Source organism: Empidonax traillii, unplaced genomic scaffold, assembly GCF_003031625.1.
Source record: "Empidonax traillii isolate 1590-97213 ecotype Southwest subspecies unplaced genomic scaffold, ASM303162v1 scaffold743:size316770, whole genome shotgun sequence".
NCBI lineage: Eukaryota > Metazoa > Chordata > Aves > Passeriformes > Tyrannidae > Empidonax > Empidonax traillii.
Genome location: NW_020955936.1, coordinates 88735 through 106316, shown reverse-complemented (window position 1 = coordinate 106316; position 17582 = coordinate 88735). Strand labels below are relative to the sequence as shown.

The following is a 17582-nucleotide window of genomic DNA, read 5'->3' as shown; positions in this document are numbered from 1 at the left end:
AACTAACAATAGTGTTCCTAAATTCACAGGGAAAAAAAAATCAGCTTTGATACAGGAACAATTGAAGTCATAGACTGCAGGGATTAGAAAAACAAACAAGTGAGCATTTGACTGGAACAGTGGTCTGACTAGATCAGAGAATTTATTTAGTGGTAATTTGGTTCTAAATTAGCAGAGGAAGAGGTGTTTGGTTGGAACTTCAAGATTTCAAAAATGAGATGCTGCTTGACTTAAGTGGAAAGCAAACTAAGGTATTTTCTTTAAAAAATAAATGAATATACAAATAGTTGAAGATTAAATTTCCCCCCCATTACGTGCTGAACCAGAAAGTATTTTCACATTGAAACTGTAGCTACCTTTTGGTATTAGGATTAGGATTTTACCTATACAGCCTAAACCTTGAACATGGCATAGGATCATTCAGAGTCAAATGAATTTCGTCCCTTCAGAGTGTGGTAGATTGTTTTGAATCCATGCTTATAGATCTTACTAAAAGAACTTTGTTCTTTTTTTTTTTTTTTTTTGGCACTTTGGCACTTTACAGGTTGAAGACTGGGAGAGAAAATACTTTACATGACTACTCTTTGTAGAGCACAGCATGATGCCAGTCAGATTTTCATAGAGAGGTGTTGAAAATGTTTGACAGTAATATGGCTTCATCCATATTGAACCTTTATCTCCACCATTTCAACAAATTATTTGTACTTTGTGATTGTTATTTTTAGGTCCTCTGTTCAGATTTTATCTCTCTGAATTAAAAAGTTATCAGGAATAAGTTACTTTCAGCAATAAATTGAGAATATGAAAATGGGAGGAGAAATGAAGTGTTACTAGCTTATTACTTGTATGTAAACAAATAGATTTGTGTATGCTGAACTGTAATTTTTGGTCATAAATTTTATGACCATACAACAGCACAAAATTGTTTCACTTGTATGTAAATCAAACAAGGAAATAGAAAAATTGAAACGTGATATAGTAATTATGTATGAACAACATGAAACATACACACGTTATAATTTGGCCACTGGATGCCACTGTTGTCTCAAGTAGGTAAGCTGGAAAAAAGTGTATATTGTGCTCTTTTAATAGTAATTTTTCAATTTATTATGCAGATGTCCCAATTATGATATTTATGATTTCTTCAAACACTTCACAGTCCTCTGTGAAGATGTTGATGTAAAATTTTAGGTCAAAAAATGGTACTAAAATTTTTATTTTGTCTTCTACTATGTCCAGAAGTTTTAAAACTTGTCAACCTTTGGTTTGAGTACTTTGTCCATTCCTTTTTGTATGAAAGATAGATACCAGTGCTTCCATTCCCCACCCAATAAGCAACCTCTCTGAAACTATGAGTTTGGTGTTCTGAATCCTTACTTATCTGTTTATCTTTGAGTTAATTGCCTTTTCATTTATTCTTGTTCCTCAGAAATTTCCTACTAACTCTTTTTAGGCCTAATGAGCATGCCAAAATATTTGGTCACTTAGAATACTGAAGTTCTCTACACTTCAGTTAACAAAGACAAGGTCTCTTTTGGCTGCTGTAAAGTGTTCTAAAGGAGCATCTATCCATTTGCTTTAGGAAGGGGACATTCGCCTACATAAGGTGGTTTCGTTTCTTACTGGACCAACTTTTTGCACTATTAAGTTGATGGTTTGAGTATGACAAATGACCACTCTTTTAGGTTGACTCCTTCAATTCCCTCTGAATTAGGGTTTTAAAATCCATTTTCTTCTGGTGAAGTACCTACTGCTGTAATAATCCATGGCTGAAGGTAAGCAGTAGCAACTACAGAAAATAATGAAGGATATTTACTTGCAATAGGAAACACACTGTGCATTTTCTACTCTTCTTTGAAATCTTAATGAAATACTAAGTCCAAAGTAGGAGTGGATAGAACTGAGATGGCAAAGGGTGCTGTTACTCCTTTTGTTGCCTTGAGGTCAGGAATGTAGGATAAAATGGACAGACTAACTCTTCAGTAGGCAGTACTATTGGAAAAATTCATTACCTGAACTATATCAAGTGACACATAGAAGGAATATAAAATTGCTCTGATTGCATTGTTTTCCACTTCAGTTGTATGCATGATGATAATTCTCTCTGTAGAAAAATAGCTTACAAACAGTACACTACAAATAGGGTACAAAGCACAACACATTCAAAATTAGTCCCTCATTTTGAGAAAAGCTTTGTATCATGTGGGTGAACCACTCTGGGATTAAAGCCTGAGATGACTGTGTCTGCCATTAGAAGTACCATGCAGTGTTATGAGATTTGGTGCTAGGAAAGGGGAGTGCAAAGCCTACATTTTAGCTGAAATAAGAAAAATGTTGAGATATTTTTATATCAGTTTAGTATTTTCAAATCACCAGTATTTAATTAGAATGTACTTCATTCCCAGCAATTGTGAAGGGAAAAGAACTTAAAAATAAGGAAAGAGATTGGTTTTGTTTTTTTTTTTAATTGACTTCTTCCCAACATCAGTATTAAATAAATTGTTTGGAAAGTTGTTGTTTTTATTATTGAAACTCAAATAACCATGCTTTGCATAAAAATTTTTTTACAGATGTCCTGGTTTGCATTGTGTAGCACCGATCCAGACCTCTTTGTAGATTTTTTTCATAAATAGTATGTATGTAGTATGTAATCAAATAGGGTATTTTGATTACAGGTGTATTTATGTAAGGTATTTTGCCCTCTCTGTCACAGACAGCTGATGAAAAAATAAACCAGATAAAAGAAAATAGATGTGATATTTTCTTTTGGTTTGGGTTTTTTTGTACTACTAACTGGCTTTACTGTGCCCATGTTTCTTAGGAAAATGAATTTGAAATCTTCAAATCAGTTCCCAGTTTAGGTCCTTACACTGGAAAATATTTCCTAGCAGTTTTGCTGCGTGTGAAACAAATATTCAGCAAATCAGATATTTCCTCTAGAATTCTGCTGTAGGAGTGATGTTTGGCAATGGGGCTTGAAAGGCAAGCTGATGTTTTTGCTTCTCTCAGGAAGTGAAGCAAAACTTATGTTTTGAGAGCACTTATAAAAATAACAATCCATAGCCTTGAAAGTGTCTGTGTACACAGACCATCCCTCAAGCAATGGTTCAGAATGATTTTCCCATAGTACTGAATAGGGTATTGTATCCATGTCCCAGTGAGAACACTGGAACTGTTGCCAGAAGTCTTGTATATTGCTCTGTTCTGAATGCTTCCTCATATTCCTAGTCTCCTGAATAGAGGAGAATGGAGAAGATAATTACCCAAATCCCCAGACAGAAGGAAAAATTTCAAACCTGTAGAAAAGAGAGCTATCAAGGATCCAGTAAAATGTGGCTGAGAATGGGGACTGGTGAATAGCAGAAATAAGTAATTATATGAGGAAAGAGTATATCTTTAGAAACAGCAGCCATTATTTCAAATATTCTGCAGTTTCTTTGCACACAGGAAATAACCACGTTAAAATTAGGTTAATCTGACACATGTATTTTTATTGAGTATCTCAGTTAAGACATAGTTAGAATTCTTTTCTATAGTTCTACAATTCTTACATAAATACTGCTGCTGTAAATCCTTACATAAATAATGCTAGTACTTACAAAAATAGTACTAATAAATAGGTATGATTGTTGTTCTGGATTTCTGTATCATATGAGCAGGTGAATGCTGTTATATGACTCCACTCATGTTTCTCATATGGGACACTTAGGAGTTGTCTAGGAAGTAGTTTACGAACTGTGCTTAGTAGCATTATTTTATATCTTTTAGAAGGCTTACCGGGAGGATCAGCTTATTTACAGACTAATGAAACAATCTCAGCACGAGCGGAGGATTGCTACTCAACTCATGCACGTTCGACATGAAAAAGAGGTGTTAAGGCAAAACAGAATCTTTAGGGAAAAACAATATGAAGAAAGACGGGAAAAAGAGTTCCAGGAAGCACTTGACAGAGAAGCGGTAAAAGATTGTTTTGCTCTCTGAATTGCTACAGGACAATTAGAATACTTTCATGTTATTAAGTGGAATTTGTACTGTCAGCTTCAAGCTAGGATGATTTAATGATAAATATATTCTTTTATTTTTTAGTTCAAAGCTACAGCTAATGTGGGTGATAAGCAATAAGCATGTAACTGTAATTGTGGAATGGAGAGCATTTTGCAGTGTGTTAAAACTTTAGGGGAATTATGTAGGGAGGGAGGAAGAACAGCCCCCCATGGCAGGGGGATAATAAGGGATAAAGCTGAGCAACTTAAAGTCCAATTTTGATCTTTTTTTGTATACTAATTTTAACTTTGTAGGAAAACATCTCTGTGTGCTGAATTTAAAAGGCACAGTCTTGCAGAGGCAACAGGACAAAAGACAATAACCTAAGATCTTGTTTTAAATTTCATGTTTTAAATTTCACTTAGATATAATTTATTAATGTCAATTTTTGACAAATGCTGGAGTAATTTCACTCATGAATGCTAATTTCTCTCTACCTTGAAGTTTTCAGTTGATTAAAAGGACTTATAATTCTGTGGAAAACTGCCCAGTGCAATGCTCATAGTAGGCCATAATGTGATCCTGTCAAAAATGATTAGCAACTCCAAATCCTCCAGCACAGCTGGAGTCCTGTGTAATCAGCAGCTATCTGATCTCTTTAAGTACATCTCTTTAAATATGCTTTCAGCCAAAAGCAGCACACCATCACAGGAATAATTTTCTACTATGACGAGAAATCTTTTTCAAAGATTGAACAACACCAATACTTTAAAATTATTTGAAGATCAGAATCTAATAAGATAAATTACTTGTCACATTTTCTGAATGAGTAATTGCACTGAAACCTGTAATTTCACTGCCCCCAAGCACTCAGTATGTTCTTAATCTTTTTGTCATGGAAGAAGTAACACATTTGTCCTTTACTTTATTGTATTTTAGCAGTTAGGAAGCAAACAAAGTGGAATTTATAGAATTAATAAAAGTTTTTGGATTTGTTTGCATGTTAGTCTGCTTACTGGCTCTCCAACTCTGGCGAGAAATGAGCTATTTCTCTTTCTTGACTTAAATGAACAAGTTAATTTTCATTGCCAGGACTGTGCACCTCTGCACTTTGTTTTTCATTGCAGTCTCAGATTTACTCTTTAAAAAAATTCCAGGCTCTTGCAAGACAAGAAAATATTGATAATGAAGAACAAATAATTAAAGAGAGAGAACAGCATGAGAAACTTGCTGCTGAAAGAGCTCAGGCCCGCTATGAAAAACATTATTCTATATGTTGGGAAGTGATGGGCCAGATCATTGATATGTCAACAAAAGTAGGAGAATATCGTGAACTGACAAAGAAGTGAGTATGGTAGCTGCTAGGCAAAAATAACATCTGTAAGGTAGCTGTTAGGCTGCGTTATTCAGACTGCTGTAAGCACTGTAACAAATTATGTAGTTTCTCAGACATTTTACATGACAGTTTCAAATTGTTTTTGTGGGAAAATCATAAGATTAGTTTTGTGTGAGCATTGGCTGGTGCGAAATACAGAGTGAACTACTGCTACAGCCTTTGTATACTTTCTTGAAGATGCAACTAACTTGAATCCTTAGGAGACCAAAATCCACTGGTGCCACGGCTTGTGGACTACTGATTTCCTTTCTTATGAACAAGTTGTTTTGTTAAAAGTTAAAAACTGAATGGTGTCTAGATTGATCTACTGGCTGAACACTTCCTCGGTGTAGTATAAACTAGATGAATTTCCTAAGATAAGTAGTCCTGCCTGGACTGTCCAAAGAGTAGCAACTGAGCCCAAGTTCTACTGAGTCCTACATTCTGTGATTCCCTCAGCTGACATGCCCTAATTGCACCGGGTTTCTGAGAAGGCCTTAAAAAGGCAATAATCTCCAAGTGCCTGTGCTGTAGAAGTGTTTTAAAACCTCCAGAGTGGGGCTTTGTAGCTGTAGTTCTTTCATTAATATTCAGTGATTTGACTATTGGGTAAGACTCACAGTATTAGAAAGTATACCAAAATCTTAATTGCTTTTTAATGTAATTGTATGTTAAGATAAATATGAAATGCATATGAAATACATCTGATTATATTTTATACAAATTAGATAAATTTAAGCCCAATAGCTACATAATAAAATAGTCAACCTAGACATAATTTAGTGAAATTACTAATTAAAAAAAAAAAAAAGGAGTTAAACTATTTATACAATTCTAAATTAATTTTAACTTGCAGTAAAAATATTCTATAGATTTTTGGCGAGAGGAGGCTTTATCCCACAAAACTGGAAATGTTTTGGGGCTGGCAAAAATAGCTATAGCAAAACAGTTACTACGCAGCTCTGCCAGCCAAATGTTTTGTGATAACACATTTGTGAAAATACTGAAGCCTACAAGTGCCTACAGCTGTCTTATAAGTAAACAAACATTTATAAAAAGCTGTAATAATTACAGAAAGCATTATAAGCTGTAACTAGTTTAGCATATACTTGTTCCATGATTAAGATTCTTGTAAATTTGGGTCCACCACTGTCAAACGTCTAATCCTTCAATTTTTGATTTGGAACTGTTTGGTTTTGTTTTTCTTTTTCCTGCAGCCGAGTTCCATTAAAACTGATGCTGGATTGGAAGGAATTTTTTTTAAATGGAAAACCAATATATGAACAAGCCTCAATTCAACCTTTGCCAAATGAACCTGGACCGGAACAACTTGTAGAGATGAATAAAATGAGTCTGTTAGCTGAAAAAGATTATGGTGAATACAAGGTACACCAAACTGATAACACATAATGGAAGATAATACACCTTACATTTTCAGCAAACTGGAATTTGGAAGTATAGTTTATATTACCAGGTTTAAAAATGCATCAGAAAGTAACCAGTAAAAGCAGTAAAATTAAATACTATATATGTTACAATACCAAAAGTCTTAATTTCAGCAATTTTGAGTGAAAGCTTTCTAACAAGATTAATTGGTTTGAGTGATCCATTCATTTTAAGAGAGTAATGTTTGTGAAAATTATTAAAAATGGCTGACGTTTTTCTTAATCTTCCATTGAAATAGAAGAAACTATTTTTCAGGGTACCTTAAAACTTTTCTTCAACTTTACAATACGTTAATGTAATTTCAAAATTTGAAGATGAAGGATGAATGTTTCCCTGTTAAAATGTATAAGTACAATTTTCTGGAAGTTACATTAATGAAGCTTTTCTTCAGGGGAAAAAAAAAATCCCGCTACATATTTAGGCTTGTCCAATAACTTGATAAATAGAATGTGGCAAAATCATGGCAAATAACCTGTCTTTATCTTGTTGGGAATTTATAACTACAATATATATGCGTTTTTACCCACATCCTGAGCCAACCGGCCCATTTTCTTTTGCAATGAGTATAAATGTTATGAGTTTCTGTGGCTTTAGTCTTAACATATGTTTTTCTGATGTATCTCTTTTTAAGGTCCTTACTCACGGCATACCATCTCATGTAAAGAATTTCATGATCACTTTTTTAGGTGAAAAAAAGGCCTATACCCGAAGTAAACAGGAAGGACATACAGGACAGACAGGCAGGAAATAGTGGGGAGTGATGAAGAATTAGGTTTTGGTCATATTGTTTATATTATAAAGTCCTCTCTAGATGTAACATTAGTGAAGGTCACAAAGATTTATTGACACATTTAAAGCCTCTTTTTTCCTGCCAGGCTATTTCAAATGCACAGTCACGTAATTAATTTATTCACAGATGTTGTTTCCTGTCTGAATCATTATTCATCAAAAGCTGGTATAATATGACATGTAAAATTGTTGGCATCAATTCATACTTATGTCTTCTGAAAACCTAAGTGAACAGCTAATGCCTTCAAAGTATTGCTTCTAGGTAAAAGTGTATTAGCAGGGCATTCTGGCAATGTTTATGCTCATTTCCCTAAACTTTGTGTAAAAAGCCCAGGGCCGGCAATTTGGCATCTCTCAAGAATACTAAGTTTACATGACATATTGGCTGAAAGTGTCAAGTATATTTGATAAAATACAAGAAAATGCAGTGCACATTATACATTAGATTTAGCATGAAAATATTTGGAAACTACTGTATTATCAGTCATGGCAAATCCCATAATAAATCACTCAAAACAAACATAACATTAGATAGTCCTCAAAATATTAAATAATTTCCAGTTTCATTTGGAAGTATTGACCAGGAGTTATATAACTCTCACCTGGAAAACTTGTTTCTTACAGGTAAACTACTTTACCTCAGGGCAGGTGCAGTCTAGCAATTTTCAATTTAAAAGGGCCAAAAAGCTGAAAGGTGGGGGAAACCATTCCATTTGGAATTAATTTTTCTCCAAGGTCTAATAAAATTTAAAACAACTGATCGATCTGTACTTATATGTTTAAGGAAAAATGGTTCAGATAGGACCAGGATTTGGGGTTTTGTAAGGATGTCTTTTCAATTATGTATGAAGAAGTATGTTTCCTGAGATGTTTTAGAAAGGGGATATGTTAACATATGTTAACTCAACAATATTTTTTTTGTTGTTTTATTGATTTGAAATTTTATTTGAAATTTAACTTAGAGTGATAATTAACATTGTGTTTTTCAATCTAATACACAGAAGTTCAAAATGAACAGTGATCAAATTCTATTAGTAGAATGTATACTGTGGCAATACATCATTCAGATAGTGGATTCAGGAAAAGGTTGCATATTCTATCCAGAATATGAATTCAAAACATTAACTTTCAGTAGAGTTTTAAAACTGTTCACTTTTGTTGATGGTAATGAAATATTTAATTTTCTATATGTGTGTACATGCATATATATGAGATAGACATATATATTTATTTTATATATTAGATATATAATTTTATAGAATGACACAGTTGTTTTCCTTTGAAGAGATGTGAAAGTCATTTTGTTCAACCTCTTTGCTTAAAACAGGGCCAACATCTGAGTCAGATAAGTTGCTCAACACTTTGTCTGGTCAGCTTTCAAGCATTTCAAGGGTAGAGATTCCACAGTCTTTCTGTGCAACCTGTTCCATTGTTTAACCACTCTCATTGTGAACAATTTTTTTCATCATTTTTTTCCCAACTTGGCATTTCTCTTGCTGAAACATTTGACTTTGCCTGCCAACACTTTATTGCACATCCCAAATGAAGTGACAAGCTAGAATCTAATAGTAAATATTATTAGTCAACATATCTTCGAAACAGGTGTTTAATATTCTGCAACCAAATAAATATTAATACAGGACTAGTATTATCCTGCATATTAAAATGTTGTCTTTTATCTTCTCACAGCATAAACTGCACGAGGGCTTTGCTAGTCCTGCAAGATAGAATACTAGTAGAATAAATAATAGTAGAATATATATTAGAGTGGCAAAAGTGTAATTCTGTGTTCCATTCTTTTGATTACATCCTTCAGTCTTGTTTTTCTTCTGATGTGATTTTCAGTAAGAGGATCTTTACTAGCAAAACCTCATTAGGCTGTGTGCTGGTAAATCATAAATTGCTATTGATCTCAGAGTACATGAACTGGAAGTTTCTACTCAGTATTTCCTTCCCTTAAAATTGTTTGAACTGGTTCAGTTTGTTGGGTTTGGGGTTTTTTTTCTCTCTATTGAATGTGTTCTAGGCAAATATATATTTGAAGTCCCTCATAAAACTTTCAAAGATTTAGGTGTGATACTGGACAATAATGTTGCCCAGTTTTAGAATGCAGAATGGTAGAATACTGGATTTCTAATACAAAAATCTGCTACTGATTAAGTCTGTGGTATTGGTGAAATTATTTTTCATGTTTAAGGAATTTAAAAAGTGATTATAGGAATCTTTTTTTGGGTTTGCACAGCAAAGTCCTGGCAGCAGAGGGGTCTACAGAGGTGGGTTCTCTGAGAATCTGATGGAAGCTTCCCCAATGTCTGACTGAGCCAATGCCAGCTGGCTCCAAGTTGGACACCACTGGCCAAAGCTGAGGTGGTGACACCTCTGTGATAACATATTTAAGAAGGAAAAAAAGTGTTTGCACAGAGAAGTAATTGAGGACAGAGAAGAGAGGAGTGAGAATATGTGAGAGCAACAGCTCTGCAGACACCAAGGTCAGTGGAGGAGGTGCTCCAGGCACCAGAGCTGAGATCCACCTACTGCCCCTGGAGGACCCCACACTAGAGCAGGTGGATGCCAAAAAGAAGGCTGTTACCCCAAGAGAAGCCTGTGCTGGAGCAGGTTCCAGCCTGTGGAGAGAGGAGCCCGCACAGGAGCAGGTCTGCTGGGAGGACTTGTGACCCATGGGGAACTTGTCCTGGAGCAGCCTGTTCCTGAAGAACTGCACTCTATAGAAGGGACCCACATTGGAGCAGTTCATGAACTGCCTGTGGGAAGAACTTGTGCTGGAGATGTTCAAGGAGGCCTGCCTCTTGTGGTAAGGACCCCATGCTGGAGGAAGGGAAGAATTCCTCTCCATCAGGAGGAAGAAGCAACACAAACAACATGTGATAACCCCCATTCCCTGTTCCCCCACTGGAGTGGGCAGGAGGAGGTAGAGAACTGGGAATAAAGCCTAGGAAGGAAGGAGGGGTGAGGGGAAAGTGTTTTCAGGATTTGGTTTGGTTCTCACTATCCTGCTCTGATTTTGACACGTAATAAAGTCAACTAATTTTACCAAGCTGAGTCCATTTTGCCAATGACAGTAACTGGTGAGTGATCTCTCCCTGTCCTTATCTCAACCCACGAACATTTTGTTATATTTTCTCTCCCCTTTCCTGTTGATGAAGGGAGTGATAGACTGGCTTTGGTGAGCACCTGGCATCCAACCAGAAGCAAAACATCACAGAATCCATGAAAGTGTTTGTATGAGTACTTGTCTCTTAACTAGTTATTAGTGAATATCAATAAATGTTTAATGATTATGATGTAATTGTACCTTTTAACAAGGGTCAATTCTAAAAAATATTATTTAATACTATTCAAATTTGCTTATTTTATGTAGTGTGTTTGTGTGTAAATACATATATACAGAAAGATGAAAGACAAGGCATATTGAGACATGATTTGCTAATTTGTCATTTATACAGAGTATGACAGGGGAATGGAGCCCAACTGAAGAGAACAGTGAAAACAAACCTCCTCTTAATAATAACATATTGGGTCACATTCTTCGTAGACTGATGGATTTGTTCTATCCTCCACAACCCAAACCTTCACCACGTGTACCTACTTCATTTCCTATCACGGGATGTATTTTGGGAAAAGTTTTTAGTGGAAAAACTACCTGTGCAAAGTTTATTGAAAAAGGTAGAGGTTGTTTGTTTAGTTTTTATGCCTGAAATTCTTTAAAACTTTTATTTGTATTAAAATCTGACTCTTTAAATGAAAATTGTTTGGTCAAACCCTTTTGTAACTAATTCTTGAACCTCAGATACATCTGTATTTTACATGGATGGGTTGCATATCATTCCTTCATTATCTTCCAAAATAAGATTAGAAACACCTGACCCTGAAAGTAGTATTAATATAGTATTACTTCTGCATTGAAAATTTGAAAATGCCTTTGGTAAACTTGTTTTAGAAGAGACTGGCAAAGTGCCTAGTGATTGTAGATACACACACACTGTGGTGGTTACAGAGAAGAAAGAGTGGAAACAATGTTTATTATAAAATTAATTTAACTGCCTGTAATAGTTTCTCTGTATGTAGGCTCAACTTAAACTGTAAAGTTATCTAATTTTTTTATGTATTAGTTTGCAATATTCAGGTACTATCTGTTGATACTCTGGTTCAGGAGGCCATCCAGTCTTTTCTTAAAAATGAAAGGAAAAGTGACTGTGATAGGATTCCACATGAAGAGAGTTCTGTGGAACAAAGTAAGGTAAGCATTTTTCTTAATTTTGACTCCAACAGGTAGATGAGAATGAAATATATAAGGAAGAAAGCATACTTCAGTTTTTTACTCAATTTCAAACCTAATTCTATGTTATAACTGTATAAATGTAAGACTTCAAAAGTCAACTTGAATTGACAGTCTTGTTTTTTTCTGTAATAGAACAGTCAAGAGAGCCCCTCCAAGTTTTGTAAACCAATTTTAGTTTCTACTTTATGAAGAGGCATTAATTAAAATGGTTAAATGAATTAAAAGGTGACTTCATAATTGTAAATTACTGACCTCATTGCAAGCATTTTATGTATGAAATATGGAAATCTATTCCTCTGTATGATGGTTAGAGTTATACATATTGTTAGAGTTCTGTATTTTCTTGTTAAATCTCAAATTCACAGAAGATATGGTATTTTCTGTGTCATTTCTGAGTTAGCAAAACTGTATTCCTGGTTTTGCCGCAGCTAAGCAGATAATTCATCCAATGGCAAGGTTCCTTTCCTTTACATTAAAAATGCTTAATTCTACAGTGATTTCTTTGACTTTATTGTTCATTGAAAAATACTTCAAAAGCTAAGATACAAAAGAATCTCTGTAGAACTAATGTATTTATACGCTACCGTAGGAAACCATCAGTGGATTTATGATAGTGAAAATCAATCAAAGTAAACTTAGAACCAGAACATTTTTTTTATTTATTGACCTTCATATCCTTTGTTTCTGAACCACATTTCTTTTGACATTTTAGTGAATGTAGTGATGAAAATCAGTTGAAGATTTCAATTAAACTATGCGTTTTTTACTGTTAGAACTAGTCTCCTTAATAGAAAAGGAAACCCTATTAAATATAAATAACAAAAAAAATTAAAAAATAAATAGTATGTAATACAAAAAGTGGAATCATACTCTTTTTGACAATGACTGTTATGAGCATTCTGAACATACACTGCACTATTCCACAGCTATCTATGCGTGCCCAGCTTGGCGCTGCATCACAGAAATGGTTGAAGAAAGGAAAAAGTATTCCCGATGAAGTACTAATTGACCTCCTGTTGGAAGCCATTAAGTATGAAATTGTATAAACACTTGGTTTTGTCTACTCTTGTTTGACAGAAAATTGTCTTCACTACTATGATGTGCATTTAGCATGAAGTCCCTGCATGAATATAGTTTAAATTGTATTACTGCCATTAGTATACTTCAGGGTTACAGAACAGATTTTACTATTTGTTACCTCAATACAAAAGTTAGTGAGAAAACAGTGAAATTTTAAAAAGAGCCCCTTTAGCGTTTTTGAAAATTCTATTTATCAAGACAGTAAAAAATTTTTTCATTTCTGATTTTTTTCACTTTTAATTGGACTTAGTATTTTTTCTTATTTACAGTTTAATAATATCTGTCATGTTCTATACTCATCGGGATATTGAATATACTGAATTAAGAATGAAAGACTGCTAGAGAAAGCTCTTCTTTAGTTTTTATTGTTATGCTATCAATTCACTGTATAAGTCTGGTTCTTCATTTACTTTCAGCCAAATACCAGCGGAGAAGGGATGGATTGTGGAAGGGTTTCCAATGACAATTAATCAGGCAAAGCTATTTGACAAAGCATATACAGGGAATGATCCAGAAGAAAAAGATGTGATTTCTGGAAAGCTCTCACTTGCCATAGATCCCAGAGCCCCTACCAAGCCTCCTGTTATCTCACCTGCATTTGATGTTTCTCTGTTATTGGATATTTCAGACACTGTAGTATTGCAACGTGCAGCTAACATGAAGTGTAAGTTTCCAACTACTAGTAACAAAATAAATTGATGAGCAGATATCTGTAAGTTGTACTTAATAATGAAAAATAGCATTACTGCACAATTTCTCTGCATCTCACAGTATCACTTTCATTAATTGTGCCTTGAATACCTTGAGATTATTTCAAATCCTTCTTTTTGTTTCAGTCAAAGGCATATCAGAAGTATGCAAGTGAAGGTGTATATACTTTTTTGAATTTGTACTGAACTCTCACTGGAGCTGGGATAGTACAGTGGCTGGTGTTATATATCACATAAAACAGCAGCTGGGAGAAACACAAGTTACAATAGATGCAGAAATATCCCTCAATATAGAGAAATGTATAGAAATAGTATTTTTCTTCAGGAGACACATTTGGAAAGGGATGAAGGAAATTATGAATGGAGGGATGTGAGAGTTTGTTCCCTGAGAGTGTCAGAATTAATTCCTTATTGATTACTGCCTTTATCTTGTTTTCAGTTAATCGCTGAATGATCAGAAGTTGTCATTTTAGGCTCAAGGACGTCTTGAGAGCTGTTTCACTTTCAAACTATGTGTTTTAAATGGCCTTAACACACCTTGTTGAAATATAAGTTTTTTCATTAATATGTCCCATATTATCCAAAATTATAGGTGATTCTTCTTCGTTGTTTTCACTGCAGCACACAAATGGCATGTAGCTTAAATTAAAGCACAATTTACATTTAACTTTTATGTAGATGTAGGAGTGAGGATGAGACAATATCTTCAGAGCTCTTGCTAACAATTTAGTGAAGATAGATGTATAGACACTTGAAATTCTTGCTAATTTTAAGGTACTGTGTTGACAAACCACTTGGAAGACATGATAACACATAATGTAATCTCAGAAATAGAAACAGAATTTGTTTCATGTTATGTAATGTGGTGATAGAGTCAAAAGAACAATAAATCAGAGTTTTTAAAAAATGTTTTATTTCTAATGAATTAAAGGTTTCTTAAATTTAGAAAAAAAAATCAGAGAGAGACAACACCTCGTCTTTACATGCAGTAGAATATCTGCTCATCGTGGAAAGAAGTAGCTACTTCAAGGAAGGTTCAGATGAAACTGGGAAAATACCTCCTAACTGGTAGAGTAGATAAGGCTGAAATAGTCTGCCCACAGGAATGCTCCATCTCTTCAACTGGAGATTTCTATGACTGCAAAGCATCCTTTAGGAAATGTTAGTGCTGTAATTGGCTATGCATTTAAAAGAGAGAGGCAAGACAGTATTTTCATGTCCTTTACAGCTTGATTTTATATTTCTATGATGTTTTCTGACTTTTCCTTTCTTTTAGGAAGTTTGGTACCCAATTTTGAAATGAAGAAACGTAAGATCAAGGAACACTGAAATATTTCTTATAATAATTATCTTACTTTAGGGGAATAACTGAATGATTGCTTTTTTCAATATATGCTCATATATGCTCTTTTCCACACAGTAAGTAAATCAAAGTCATCTCAAACTGAACAGGAAAACAGCCATCAAAATTCAGATCCTGAAATCCTAGAAGAGAAGATTGACTTGGGCAAGGTCCAGGTCCTACATAGGTAAGTTATATCAAGTACAAAGAAGTTGCTCCAGATAAATGTCTAGGCATGTAAGTAATCTGAATCTCGTATGTGATCCATGACAATACTGACATGCTTAATGTTAAGAATTTACTTAGGCATTTCTCTAATGTGCAGCCTAATGGATATTTTCATTGTTTGCACAATGTAAATAATCCTAAAAATTAGAATTCACGTGTTTTGATTTTCCAGGGTATTCTTCCTGGTAGAATTTAGTTTTCAGATATATACTGCATTAAATATTTATATACACATATTTTTATCTATATATATATGTCACACATGATGTAACTGCCTTTGATTGAAATACATTTGATTCGTGCTAGAGATTTTCTAAAATGCTATTTTCCACTTCTACATTTATAAAAAGCACTTAGTTTTCCAGTTTTAATTAAATCACTAGAAGATTAGCTTTATACAAAGAGCAAAATCAAGAACAATTGGTTTCTAAATATTTGATAATATTAACTAGTTAAGACTATTATTTGCTATTATTGGTTTAGTTCTTATATAAGAAAGTAGATTTAGCTTGTGACAAGAAAGAGTAAGAAATACATAAGACTAGTTAACAGAAGGATTTTGAAAATTGTCCTATGTTTAAAATGAAAGGTTTGTTGTGGATGGAGTTGTTTTAGTAATAAATTAGATGGTGTGCTTTTTCCTTTGTTCACTAATTTTAGAAAATGTTTGATTTTCCACTACTTAGATTTTAATTTCATACATTAATATGATTTTTGTAGAATTTCAGGCTTTCTAGACACATGGCCAAAATTAGAGAAATGGTTTTCAGTCCATCAAAATATTCTAGTGAGTGTAAATGCAGAGACAGAAGAAAGTCATGTGTGTGAAACAGTGAAGGAGATTATAATAGAAGAAATTGCGAAAAAACAGAATAGAAGTAAGTTTTCATGTTCTTACTTTCTAGAATTCAGTAACAAAAGACTTTCTTCTTTATAACTGGTAATTACTATATAACAGTATATGGCAACCTGCATTTTTTCTGCCCCTGGAGGTCTTTGTGGTTGTGTGAGTTAGTGATACCTGCATCAGAACCCTGAACTTTTCTGTTGTATTTTTAGCTTTTCAGAGGATATGGACCAATTTCACATAAAAATTAAATTAAAGCATTAAATTCAGTCTTTCTTCCTGGATTAAAAATTACAGGTAGCATTTTCATCCTATGAAAGTGATTTATTGGTATATAGCATAATGGCATAAGAAAGTCTAACTTGCCATTATAAACATATATTCATTTAGCATCAACAACAGCATAAAAATATGGATAACTAGGAGTGGTTTTGATATGAATTTTTGTACATCTTTATTCTATTTCTCTTCTTAATCAAGCAGAAGGAAAGAATAATTTAAAAATAATAAAAAAAAGGAAAAAAAGGTGAAGTATGCAGGGGAACAAATGCATCAAGTAGACCAATATTAGTAGACCTGTGAATAACCAGACTCTTTTCATAACTATTAGGAGAAAGTCTTGATGTGTCTCCTACCACCAAAACAAACAAACAAAATATTGACTGGATAAATACTCTTTACTGTAAAATTTTATCCCACTACTCATGCATAAGGTTTCTAGTTCATGAAAAATTCTTGGAATTACCACAGTTGACAGAAAATTGGATGGAGTGTTTTCAAAAAACTACATAGTTGGAATTGGGGGTTTTTTACGTATTTGGTATAATTAATAGCCCTGCTGGCGTTGGTGGCAAAATTCCTATTGATACAAATGAACTGGAGATTTTACAGTTAGAATCCAGCTATTGTATAGAAGTACTGTGAAGGACTATTTATTCCCTATGGAGAAATTATCCCTGTGACCAATAATTAATGTTTAATTTCATATTTATGTTGATAGCTTCCAAGCTACCCTTCACTATTAGGTTTGTATAAGCAGGTTAGTGGAACATGACTTACCTTTAGTGAATCCATCCTGACTACTCCTGATCATCTTCTTGTCTTCTATGTGGGTAGAGGTGGCCTCCAGGATGAGGCATTCCATCACCTTTCCAGGGACTGAGGTGAGGCTGACTGACTGGTAGTTCCCTGTGTCCTTCTTGGCCCTTTTGAAGACCAGGGGGCATTTGCTTTCTCCCAGTCCACAGGGATCTCTCCTAATCTCCATGACCTTTCAAAGATGATCGTGAGCAGTCTGGCTATGATGTCTGCCAGCTCTCTCAGCCCTCATGGAGCATTCTGTCAGAGCCTGTGGACTTGCGGATGCCAAGTTTGTTTAGATGTTCTCTGACCCAATCCCCCTTGAACATTGCTGATTTCATGAGTATATTTTCTGATGAACAACATCTAAGTTATGAAATAGTGAATCCAAGTATGTCCAA

General features: G+C 34.3%; 1 protein-coding gene across 3 annotated transcripts in view; it reads left to right on the top strand.

Moving 5' to 3' along the window:
* LOC114066147 (sperm flagellar protein 2-like) overlaps positions 1-17582 on the top strand; it is a 54732-nt gene that overhangs the window by 15872 nt on the left and 21278 nt on the right. For 2 of the 3 annotated variants that reach the window (XM_027900611.1, XM_027900612.1), the window contains exons 8-16: positions 3769-3957; positions 5142-5329; positions 6577-6745; positions 11059-11278; positions 11725-11852; positions 12821-12924; positions 13391-13638; positions 15105-15213; positions 15975-16132. In XM_027900611.1, coding sequence (XP_027756412.1) covers positions 3769-3957; positions 5142-5329; positions 6577-6745; positions 11059-11278; positions 11725-11852; positions 12821-12924; positions 13391-13638; positions 15105-15213; positions 15975-16132 — 1513 coding nt within the window. Of the gene's footprint in view, positions 1-3768; positions 3958-5141; positions 5330-6576; positions 6746-11058; positions 11279-11724; positions 11853-12820; positions 12925-13390; positions 13643-15104; positions 15214-15974; positions 16133-17582 lie in introns of all 3 variants that reach the window. The other variant, XM_027900613.1, reaches the window with a different exon arrangement.